This window comes from Athene noctua, chromosome 21 (assembly GCF_965140245.1).
Source record: "Athene noctua chromosome 21, bAthNoc1.hap1.1, whole genome shotgun sequence".
NCBI classification, from domain to species: Eukaryota; Metazoa; Chordata; class Aves; order Strigiformes; family Strigidae; genus Athene; species Athene noctua.
In genome coordinates this window covers 10,790,265-10,802,917 of record NC_134057.1, presented here as the reverse complement: position 1 = coordinate 10,802,917, position 12,653 = coordinate 10,790,265, and the positions used below count along the sequence as shown (strand labels likewise).

Genomic DNA, 12,653 nt, shown 5'->3' with positions numbered 1-12,653 from the left:
CCAGGTGCTTTTTTCATGATCAAAACCACCCTAACGAGCCAAAGCTGCAGTAAGGGCTTTGCACTTCCATGGGAAAGCAATCACAGATCATCTTCTGCAGTCACTGTGCTTCAGACTCTTGGATTCAGGAATATTCTTCTAACTTTATAAACCCTACATTAAGCCAAATATATCAGTCTGTTACACGAACCAGTAGAGATATATTAGGAACAGCGATGGCCCGTAAGCACATCAGTGATCCTGCATCCATTTTAGGTATGTGCAGGACAGCTGGGCACTCATTTACAACGAAACACACTGTAATAGTATCATTTTCTGAAGTGGACTCTGATGACTGCTTTAATCTTCTAATCCAGGCCTTTGCCTTACACATAAAATAATACTTTAAAGGCAGAACTACCATCTCTAAAATGCACCTTAATTAGAGGAACCACTTGTTGGCATATAAAAATATGTTCAAAGATAAAAATCATTATGCGTGCACACTAAGAACAGCTCAACAGCTACATGTCTCAGGAAAGATTTTTTAGATGCGGCAAGGCTACTACAGGTTCCTTTAAAAAGAATAAAGCTGTACTTCTCCTTATGTTCAGTATGTGATGAGAAAATTCTCTCCAGTGCAGAGCCATACATTATTTTAGCTTGATTCTAAATACGGACACGTATGAAACGCCCAACTCGCTGCTCGCAGAGGTCACCCCGTCAGAAGGCAGTAACCCAAGCCACCTGGCACGTACTTGGGGGACAGGTATTTACTGCCCTTGACCTACAATGTGAAAAATAACTTACACTGGAATGAAAAAGAACCACATGTTACAAGCTATGACTCACTCTTCGTATTTATTAATAATCCCCTTTCCAGAGCTTTCAGCACATCAAGTTCCACACTCTGAACAGGCCACCCCTATTTTTCACCCTGGGCCAAGCTGATAAAGCTTTAATGTAAAAGTGTATCAGAGGAACAGATGCCTTGTTACTCTTCACAGATCAAGGAAATAATCTCAAAATTAATTTTAGCTTTCTGACAGGATTTTCCAAAGGGCTTAGCTAAACCTCTAACAGCAATTCACACAATTAAATTTAAATGATTTGGTGAAAAGGACACCAAATGGAACTATGAAATATACCTTGAGAGCATCCCCCAAACCTGAGTTTTCTTATAGCTTCTACCATACTGCTAAGTTCATGAATGCCGAGGCAATTCTGTTCTGGAGCACCATAAATTCACAGTCTTGATGCAGCATGGCACACTGTGATACACAACGAAGTCCAGAGCTGATTCTGCAGAGCTGACAGTGCCCTCCCTGCGCACTCATTCCCACACAGCCACAACAAGATCAAGACCATCATGATACAAATCCCAGGGTGCCCACGCTACTTCCCTCAGAGCAGGAGGAAAGATGTCGCGTGTCTCGTGGGTAACTCTCAAACGGGAGCAGAAGTGACAGAACTATCGAACGCTGAATTTTCTCTGCATGTAAACAGAGATGTACAATTCTCCATATCTCAGAGGAATTACCGGAAAGGACACATGTACTTTGTACCTCTGGGCTCTTTCATCTTTTTAGATTGTTCCTGGGCCGCAGGATAAAGGCTGAATATTTTTTAACAAAACGTTGAGATGAATTTTCACAAATTTTCTGATTTGTTCATCGGTGCTACAGACATTGCAGGCAGATAGACAGCAGTGCCCTATAAATTTTTTTCAGACTAAAAGAGATCTCGGATGGTTGTTCTAAGGTAAAACGTTGCTTTGTAATTCAGTGCACTGCCACGGGCATGCACTAACCTGTACATATAAAGGAGTCATAAGCCATGGAAAAGCAGCAGAGTGAAGAGAGTGGAGTGCCTTCTGCAGATACACCTTTCTGGCTGCCCAACAATCACTGTCGTGATGCAGCCCTATTGCAATGCCCTCTGGAATCAACGGGACAGTTCAGGTTGACTTTGGTGAGTGATGGATGCAGCTGAGTTTTCATTCTGATAACAGAGAAATGGTCAGAATGCTGAGCCATCCAAAACACAGCCCCTTCACCCTCACCCCTGCAGATGTTAAGAAGGGTTGTGAAGATAGTGGGAGAAAGATAAGTGAGCCTATACTCCCAGGAAACTGCACACTGAAATAAAACAAGGGTTAGTTTTCTTCAAGAAAAGCTGTCAATTAGGAGGGAAGCTTTCTGAGGGTTATTCTGCTGATCTTGCTTACTAACTGAAATTATTTTCTTTTAAACAGTAATTGCCTTTCTTAATTACCCAGTATGAGGGAAGGATAGGATTTTTTTCAGATAAATTAATTAGGATCGTTAATGCCCAGTGCTCAAGAGAGTTACAATGAATCATCTAAACTACTTGAATCATCCAGAACATGTATATATGCTCTTTTATAAGGATAAAATATCCTTACTTTGCTACAGCTTAAAACCCCTTGGTTTTACTCTTCCAAAGAGCTTCTGCAATGGGATATAAGGTACTTGAAAATATGCATTTGCTATCAGACCTCAAGCAGATTGTCTGAATTTTCCGTTTCTCTTCATACAGCCAAGTCCCTAGTGTTGAAAGCACACTTTTCCCCATATTCACAATAAATTTATCTTCATTTAAAAACAAACAAACAACAAATTAGAGATTTGTTTGCAAATTAATACATAAAGGCAGAAAAATTAGGAAGACTTGTTACTCGATGCTTTTTCTCATGCACTCTAGTCCAAGCTCCTCACTACTAATGAAACAGCTGCTCTGCAATACAGTAAGGCAGAAAGCCTTGAGAGCATGGGATCAAGCTCTCTGGGTGGCATCCAGAGATCGTTCCTGGGTACATACAAGTGAAGAGCAAAGCTGAGAGATGTGATGGACAATGCTCAAACCAGAGGATTCAAAATACAGCAGTTTTGACTCGTTCTGCATATGAAAGCCAATACATTAAGGCAGGAATTGCAGCGGGACACTTCAGCAGACCAGCATGTCACATCTGATGCTCAAAGCAATTTCTCCTTAGGAATCTACCAAAGATCAGATCTGTTTTCTAGCAGCTCCTGTAACAGCCAACAGCGATACCTGGTTGCTACATGCATTAGTTTAAATCACTAAATGCCAGACCCCTGAGGTGATCACGGTTCAGTCACAGTGTTCCTTCTCATGCTCTGGTGACTATTGCCAATCCGGATTGCAATTCAGATACCAAAGACCAAGAGTTATTCTGTAATGGTACTGGGTATGTTTTGGGGGTAATGAAAAATTTAATGATTGTTCCAGACCTTAATCATGATTACCAATAAATGCACAATAGGGTAGGTACAATTACATTCATTTTTTTCCAGCAAATTCTTTACTTATTGAAATATTAAATATTTTAACCATGTTACCTACCCTCTAGGAAGTCCACCTTCCGAAGCCCTTCGGTTGAGACTTAATTTATGCATCTCAGCCATTTCCCTTAGAGTCTCTGCTGAGTAAAGGCCAATAGGGTTGTTATACTGCCTTGCAGGGCTCAGCTGGTGGAGCGGGCTATTGCCAGGGCTTAGTTTTGAACCTAGATTACTCTTTGCAGGTGAAATGTCAGGAGTCACAGACTGAGAGGACATGGAAGATCTAACTGTGGTAGTCTTTAAGTAGGAAGAGCTATTTGAAAAGCTGATCTCTTGCTTGTTGAGGTAGCCTGAAAACGTTCCATTGGTTGCTAAAACACTACCCACAGGCCCAGTCGCTGTGTTAGTTAGAGGACTGAAGGTTGTTCTGTTGCCATTGATTTCCCAAGCAGGTTCCTGTAGTAGCAAACATGCAGGCCAAGAAAAGAAAAAAAGAAAAGAGCAATCATAGAACACATGCAAAAATAACATATCTGCAATTACTGCTTTCTGAACATATTGATAAACTTGCAATACACAGACTGGGGCCAAAGCACCCAACCTTTCATGGAAGACTTTAAACAGAAACACATTGTTTTAAAATAAGGGAAGCAAAACATACTCAGGCTTTTTTTTTTTTTTTTTTACTGGGTTTTAGTTAAAATCAACAGAAAAAGCTTAACATTAAAAAAGCATTTGCTACTAGTCAATCTAACAGCAATAATTTTATAAAGACAACACGGTCAATTAATTTCTAGGATAATTAATAAATCTTAAAAAATGTCTTGAGGTCAGAATCATTTGAAATACACAAACATAAAAGTCAATGCCATTATTATAAAACCATAATGATTCTAAACCACACCATTCCATTTTCCTTGACTACACTTCAAGTTATGGAAGGCCACACACACGTTGCTTTCCTTGGCTCTGGTTCATGCTCATTAGGCCATGCAGCATGGTTAGCAGATAGACCAACAAGGACTCCAGAACAGTTACTGCTCAGCACATAGGATGCTTCTTTTCTGATCATTTCTGCATAATTTCCACTGGAAGGAATGTGTGCATGAGTATGTAGATGATGAGTGTGTGATCCTCCTGTTATGCCCCAAATCACAGTCCCAACTAGGACAGCAGGCTGTCTGGTCCTAGTCGAAGTCACAGGAGACTCTGGCAGTAGCTACACCCATACAAGTCTGAGCTGGTGCTCAGAGTAGAAACAATCTGCCATCAATGCTCATCCTGGAAAAATACAACACTGTGCTTCAGTTTCATAAATGATTTGCTATTAATGCAGCTTAGCGAAACCAAAATAAAAGGTAATGCCAGAAAAAGAATACTGCTTTTGCAGCAACACAGTGCAGGAAATAAGTTGTCCCACGAGTTCTGAGGAAGCTTCATGTAAAACTTCTGTGCTCGTGTTGCCTAAACCACCCTGACACTGCTTCAAGCTCATTCTTGGGCACCACCATCTCAATCCCAAGGGCTGGAGGGTGCTCAGCACTGTGTGGGAAGCACAGAACACCCTTAGGGTTAAACTGCCTCATTCCTTCCAGCTACTGGCAGCCTGCAGGGACCACAGCTCTGTACTTTTGGGGAAGAGTCTGCCTACCTGTAAGACGGACGATTTTATCAGAGGAATACAAACTTCACCTTCAGGTGGGCATTTTATACCTTTACTCTCAGTTTTCTTACTCTAACTTCTACAGGCTCAGCAACTGCATCATGAAGAGCGAGATTCTAATATTGATTACTTTTAGCATCTCTTTAATGTTTGCCTTTTAAACCTAACATCCCGAATGCTGGAACTCATAGCGCATGTTTTAACACAATGAATTATTTAGTTTCAAAGCTGTTTTGTTCTTCACTTTTGTTTGCCTCTAATTATGTGCTTTGGATTAAAAAAAAAAAAAAAAGGCTGAGGTACCCAAGAAGCTATTTGAATGCTTGTCAATTTACAGATTTCTCTAGAGCCAGAATATCAGTTTGTAGTTGATCTCAGAAGCTCCTGGCTCCAGCCTAACTTGGGCTGCCTTGCTTCTGCTACAGGAGAAGGATCACTTCAACCTCTCCCCCTGGACCTGGATACACTGCAGCCAGAACTGGTACCCAGATGCCACGATGCTCACAGTGAAGAGGCCCATCAGTAATGCTGCAGCAGATCCAGCTCGGGGGGCAGGGACAGGCAGGGGACACCCCCCTGAAGAAGGGATGGAGCCCACCATGTGCCCTCAGTGAAAGCCAGGACAAGAGCAGGAGGTGGCCTGCAGTGACGTTTTGCCTCATTTGAGCCAGCTCTGTTTCAATTGCCATCTTTACCATCTTACATGCATCCCCCCTTGCCTGAAACATAGGCCTGAGAATAATTTGGCCCCTGGTTTTCTACTTTTGCTAGTATTGGTTATCAGTCATTTACTGATTTTGATAGTAAGGTTCACTAGAAAGACAAATATTTTATATTATCCTCTTGCATTTTTCTATATTGCATATTTAAGTTTAGAGACATTACATTTGGAAAAAAAAAATCTCAAGATAATATGGCCAGATTAATTAAAATTAATTGCAAAAAAACCCCTAAAGGTCTAAGGATATAATTAATCATAACGTTAAATACATTTAAGATGTTTTGAAATCAAAACCATAAGGCAGATAAACTGAACTGAGAACGTTTTTCTTAGTAATAAACAGGAAGAGATTTTAGCTGGCATTAATAGCTGCCTGAGGCTGTAGAAATAGATAATCCTAAAAACATTTTTCAGACTAATACTTTTTAAATACACCCTTCAGTCATTTATATCCTCATATTGAAAACTGCAACCAGCCAACCTTTGAGTGGCCTACTGGAAGCTTCCAAGTATCATTAAACAAGCAGAAAACAGGGATTCTCTCTAAAAATGTGGTGTAAAAGAGGCACAAATGAAAAAAGCCGTGTTCATAAATTAAGCCACCACTTCTGCAAATGAGTTTTAGAGGCTAGCTGAGGGGGACAAAACAAATATTAAAAAACCAAACAACAAAACAGAGGCAATAGAGAAGTAAAAGGATATGCTGGAGTTATATTTCTTTGTAACCCTGAAAACTCTGTGGCTTTTGTCTAAGTTAACTACAGGTTTCCTTTCTAAATGCCATAATAAAAGGGCATGCAAGGAGATCTGATTATGAAGTATCAGGTTCAGCTGCTGATGAGAGAAATGCCATGTATTTCCTTAATCCTAATGCTTTTTCATAGTTCTCAGTTACTGGACACTAACAGGAGGCAAAGAGAACGTTACAGGACTGCCATAAAAAATGATGGTTGATGATTTTGCCCACCTTCGTGACATGAATGGAGTTTTGGTTTCACTCCTCAAATGATTTCTGTCTGGAATACCAGCATGCTGGTAACTCAGCGCTAGAATTCCTGGGACGTCAGCAGTGCTAGGTTAGCGTTTGCCATTTGGAGTCAGTATTCCGGGGAGTTCTGAGGGACTTGTTTCCCCTGTGCTTTGGTGGGAAAGGGATGAAACAGGCAGTGTCTAAGAGCAGCTGTGTAACTTCTCCCACAGAATTCCTGCCCAACGATTAGCTGCTTTAGCTCTTTCCTTTTGTGGCTGACAAAGAAGCTCTCATACAGTTTATTCCTGGTAGGATATTTTAGATTTTTTTTTTCCTCTCCAGTTCAGGGGCAAAAGCAGATTAATGCAGTATTTGTGAAACCATTTCTGAATGCGAAGGTCAGATTTCTACCGCTGAGCAGCAGCACGGCTCTTAGCATGACATCACCTGAAATGCAGCCAACAGTAACAAACGTTCCCCTGTTTCCCATCTCTCTCATCCCATTCTGTTTCAGACTCTGGCTGGAAAAGCAAGCTCACAGTTCCAACTATACACGTCTGATGCTACCCTTCAGCCGACCAGAAGAGGAGGCTCTGACACTGAGCAATGGGCTGCTCTGCTCGAAAAAGATGCGGTCCTGCAGCCATCCCTTACTTCGGGGGGAAACTGCATTTTAATTCCCCGGTGTAATGTCAGTGAATGAGCTTAAAACTGATAAACGTACAGGAGTCTCAAACATTGGGGAATGAAAGGAAGCTATGAATCAGCTCAGTTTCCATCCCAAAATATTATTATTCTCCTATTTATAAATATTCAATTTCTGTGAAAGGCAAATGCTGCTTTATATGTATTGGAGAAGTGAGAAACAAATTAACGTAGGAAGACACAATACCAGCTTTTCAGGTTCTCTTCCTTTGACAGCCCATGTTCTATTTATCTGTTGCTATGGCCATACAGTCTTTATTTACCTTTGGCTCTTCTGTGAGAAGAATTTTAACACTACACTAATGAATTTGATGTCCCAACATGCCCAAAGAAGCGCTTGTTGCTTTGTACTTTTTATAGACAGAAGGAAATGGAGGCCCCATGGCATTAAATGACTCCGCTCAAAGACATCGAACAAGCAGCTCTTGGCTCAGCCAGCTCTCCCAGCCTGCGCTTTACTAGAAGTCAATCATACCTTCATCTAGTTTCTCTTAGCCACACAGGCTCCCAAATTTGGCAAGAAATAAGTCATGAGCATTACAGGATCCTCACAGGGACTTCAAAATAAGTGTGTTCAGTGCCATTTCATAAATGGGACAACACACAGTCATATTATTAAAATTAAAGAGGCTCTCATACACCTTTGTGCAAAGGGACAAATGTTAAAGCTATGCTTAACCTTAAAGGTTCAGCTTGAACATTCTGAGCTGCACTGAGCTGAATCTCGCCGGTGTTGTTCCCCACCCTGAGAACCTGCAGGAACTCACTGACTGATGATGGCTTAGTTTCAGTCCTCGGACTCATGCTTACTCTTCCTGTTATTTGAATGCTTTCAGCATTATTTATGCCCCATCTTCCAGCTATGCCATACCCATACAAAAGACCTGACTAAATCTTTTGACTAAAACAAGATTTCGCTAAAATAAATGAAAATTGTTTCAAGTTTGAGATTAATGTCAGATAAGGAAATCGTGAAATTGCAAATATGTCCAACTTGGTTCCAGTAATAGCCCTGCACCTCAGGTGATGCCACGCTTAACATTGCAGAACCTCTATCAGCCATAACATTGATCAGCTCAAGAAAGTAAGGAGACAGTGTATGTTACTTGTGGAATGTAGAAAAATGTTTATCATGGTGAAGAACCCCGGGGTTCTTATACCTTCCTTACATCTTTGAAAAAGAATGTACGCCTGTTTTTCTAACACACAAAAACCCATGACCATAGTAGTCAAAGAAGAAATACATGCTTGAAAATTAGTGAAAGCTGCAATCAGATCAGCAATAATGTACAAGAGAGTTTAAACTAGACACCGAACTTGCACATGCAGATTTTTAGCTAACATTGCCATGCCTTAACCTTGACTCAGAAAGGTGAGAAAAACTTCTCTCAAGGTTTGAAGACAAAACTGTTGTGACTGTCTTGTAGTTTTTTGCTGTTTTTTGAAATGCAATAGAATTAATGTGAACCATCAGAACCTAAACACTGTCAAGCAGTGATGTGGAGGCGACAGCTTCTGCCTGTGTGTCAAGGAATTCTGCATTTCTACAGCCATACTGTTACTAGAAATAATAAAGGGACAAGCACAGAAACCTTGATTTTTAAAGTATATTTACTGTAACGTACCTTACTGCAACATCCACAGACCACTGTTTGTATCAATAAAGACTTTTTATTCTGATTTTTGAGACTTCAATGGTTCAACGCCTTCAATACCTTCCAAACCACCCTCAGAGAATAATTTTTCTTCAGTTGAAAATTACTGTTGTCTACTGGTGTATACTGGTGACACAAATGTCACTTCTCTTGGCCTGCAGAGGGGCCCCTGCTCCAGCATCTACTGCTACCTCTTCTCCCTGGGCCAATGACCCTACACCTCAGATCACCTTTCTGAATACTGCTAGATACCCTGTTTCCCACCACACCTTCTGCCAGGTGCCACCCTTTTCCTCCAGAAAGGTTCCAGTAAATCTCTTTTCCAGCTGCAAGTACTGCCTTGTAGCCCATTCAGAACAGGCTGCCTGCAGCAGCTCCCAGAAACCTTTCCTAAGCACCAATGCAAAGAATGCTCAAGAGTGAGACAACATGGTCTTGAAAAAGGGTTGAGTCCATTGATCCTCATCTCTTTCTGGAGGGTTAACATAGGAAAGGTCAAGTGCCTTTATAGCTTTCATGCCAAAGGCACTTTCAGAACCTTCAAAAAAAACCCAAGTGCGTGGAGTTAACTTTTCTATAGGGTTGATAGTTAAGAGAGAAAAATATTTTGTGTGGCAAACAGCTCTGAATACCTATGGCAGTCATTTTTAAATTGACACTTGCCAGAGAAAAAATGCACCTAATACAGAGTCATGACAATCTCATGCATAAAAGCTTTTATGTGCCTGTGGTGGAAGTAGGCAAATTTGTCATACCTGCAAAGCTGCTACTGAGGGTCCCAAAAGATAGTCGTCAGTCTGTGTTGGTGAATAACGCTGAGGAGACATGTCTGCTTGCTTCCTTGAAAACTGTCAGCATTCTGTGTAGTTCTTGAGGGATAATAAGTACTCTCTCTCCCTTCCTGTCCCTATTGCTTTGCTGGTGCAGTCAAACACCAGTCTAACTCAAAGAATGATCCATCAGTTTTGTTCTAGGAAATTCACAGTACTGTTTGGTGACTCTTCCATAACTTTCTCTAAGATAACTTTCATAAAATCATGATATAAGCAGAAACAACTCTGAGCAAGATAAATTCTTAATTTCCTCTTCCCTTGCCAGAAAGTTTACAAGATCTGGAGCAAAATAACATTATTTCTGTCTCAACTAACAAATGGCTAGACAGGTTCATTTCAAATTTGACAAAATAAAATTGAATCAAGTTATTCTCCCCAAGTGCGTTCCCTTCGGTTAATTTAAACATATTTGCAGAGGTTACAGGGATGATGCTACATTCTGAGCTCTGATTTTGGAAGGCATGGTCTTTATGAAAATTACTTTAAATTGATCTATGGAAGTCAGATCTGCCAAACCCAGTAGAACATCCCCTAATTCCCCACGTATTTTGATCTTCAGTATTTCTTATTTATACTACATGCTAGGGATGAAACTGGCACTCAGAAGGGATAAAGTGGCAGCAATGGAGATTTTACCCCCTCTCCATTTATCTAATTGAATGCATCAGCAATACAAATGTCCTACCCAGTTCCTGAGCCTAAGGATATATACCATCTTTCAGGTATCCTCCAAAGACACAGATGATGAGTTGCCAGCTACAGTCAATGAATGCTGTTTATTCTAATATGAACAGTTATTTTATGGAAGATGATGAGCTTTGACAACAGAAACCAAGCCATCCATTTCCCCTGCCACTTGCTGTTATTCATTAAAATGACTTTTCCTCTTTATTTTTCATTCTTATGTCTTTTGAATAATGTGACAAGACCACAATATGATGCAAGCTTTCAAATGCCTAAATGTCCTCTTGCCAAATCAATGTCTTTTCAGCTGTAGCCAGGATTTAGATACACCGAGGCACAGTATAATGGTTTTTCCCCAAGAATCTACAAAAGCAAATGTATGTTTTGAGGAGCTTTGGTAGCCTCTTGCAGCCTAGATGAAAACTAGCCACGCATCTGGTCTGGGTTAGACCAGATCACATCAGAGGACAGCTGGATGCTTTGGTTCTGCTAATCAGAAATTAGCAAAATAGAGATCATTAATATATTTCATAGTGGCAATTTTGCTGCCTGTGCATTAATTCAATGTTTAGTTATCTGGGGTGGACAAAAGCTATTTTCTGTAGTACGTATTTACCTTCACTGTGGTAGATAAAAGTTAACTTTGGCTGAGGAGAAATGTGTCACATACCTTCTGATGGGGAATTACAGCCCTGGGAGAGTCAATTCTGGGTGCTGTGGTTGAAACCGGCACTGGACGTTTAGATCTGGAGACCAAAAAAGAAAAAAAGAAAAAGAGATTAGCAATCTGGACTCCTGTTTTTCAGCTCTAATTTCATGCAAAAAAGCTTCTTCATCGGGAGTGAAAGCTAAGCATAGCCTAGACTTTCTTAGTGATCATTGTGCTGCTTCTACATCCTTATTTACAAAGTTCCTAGATGTGAGAAAAAGTCTGATATACTGTCTCTGAATGATGAAAAGCCACCAGTTACGGAAGCAGACTCTAACTTGGGAGATCACCCGTTTCCCAGCACCTTGTGACAAACTGCATTTTCACAGATAACAACTAAATAAATTCAGGTTTGGGCAGCATGCTGAAAAAAGAAACTTAGTGTTTTAAAATGCAGAGACTAAGCTTTGGTACTGAGGCATCTCAAGATCAAGTCCTCAAAAGGTTATTATTTAAGAGCTTAAACTGTATAGTAACTGCCATAATTTAAACCTCTCTGCAGGAAGAAACACGGGCTTAATTTCAGACAATTTAGTTTCTAGAGGAGCAGATCACTACTGAATTAACCACACTCCAAATGCCTGCCTTCCACCCATATTCAACAAATATACATGATCATTAAAAACCAGAAATAAATTCCACTAAAATGCTTCCAAAATACACGGTTTGCCATTTCACTGGAACACAGCAAAGAAAGTGCGGTGACAAATGCTAACTGAAACACTCTAGGACACTCGGGTAAGTGAAAACGTATTTGTGGGAGGCTTTGCAACAACCTGCATAGTACCAAACATTCCTGGGAAATCTTTCCAGTACACATGGGATCACCAGAGAAAATGAAATATGTTAACAACAGTCAAAAGAATCAGAATTATCCAAGTAATACCCTATTGCCAACCTACAGACCAGGATTATGCCTGGAATTCTCATCTTCAAAAAGTACATTTCAAATTAGGACAGGTACAAAAAAAGAAATAAAAATACTTAAAAACACACAAGTCAAGTAGAATTGACTGAGACATTTGGAATTGTTTCCTTTAGACAGGAGATGAATAAGGGAAGACATTAAAGAGGCTTTGAAAATAATGAATGGTAGAAAAAGGGAAATAAAGCCACATTCCTGGACATTAAGTGACATTGAAAAGACAACATGTATAAAATTGATAAAGGCAAACATCTTTTCCTAGAGTACTTGATGAACCTGAGGTGAAACTCACTGTTACATCACTGAGACTATGAGAACATCAGGAAGGATTGGACATTTATACTTACAACCCCCCCAAAAGTTACTTTAGATTGGATAAAAATAAGTAGCCATACAGATTCTCATTTTTCAAGGCACAGTTTAAAAGACTGATAGTGGAAGACCTTCTGTGCTAGGTTCATTATTCCCTTACTGAGGGCTGTT

At 40.2% G+C, this 12,653-nt stretch overlaps 1 protein-coding gene across 2 annotated transcripts in view; it reads right to left on the bottom strand.

Moving 5' to 3' along the window:
* The window catches only part of LDB3 (LIM domain binding 3), a 74,194-nt gene that overhangs the window by 16,141 nt on the left and 45,400 nt on the right, over positions 1–12,653 (bottom strand). Inside the window, exons 4-5 of one of the 2 annotated variants that reach the window (XM_074924467.1) lie at positions 11,207–11,282; positions 3,367–3,761 (exon numbers count right to left, since the gene is read on the bottom strand). In XM_074924467.1, coding sequence (XP_074780568.1) covers positions 3,367–3,761; positions 11,207–11,282 — 471 coding nt within the window. The remainder of the gene's footprint in view (positions 1–3,366; positions 3,762–11,206; positions 11,283–12,653) is intronic. The other variant, XM_074924468.1, reaches the window with a different exon arrangement.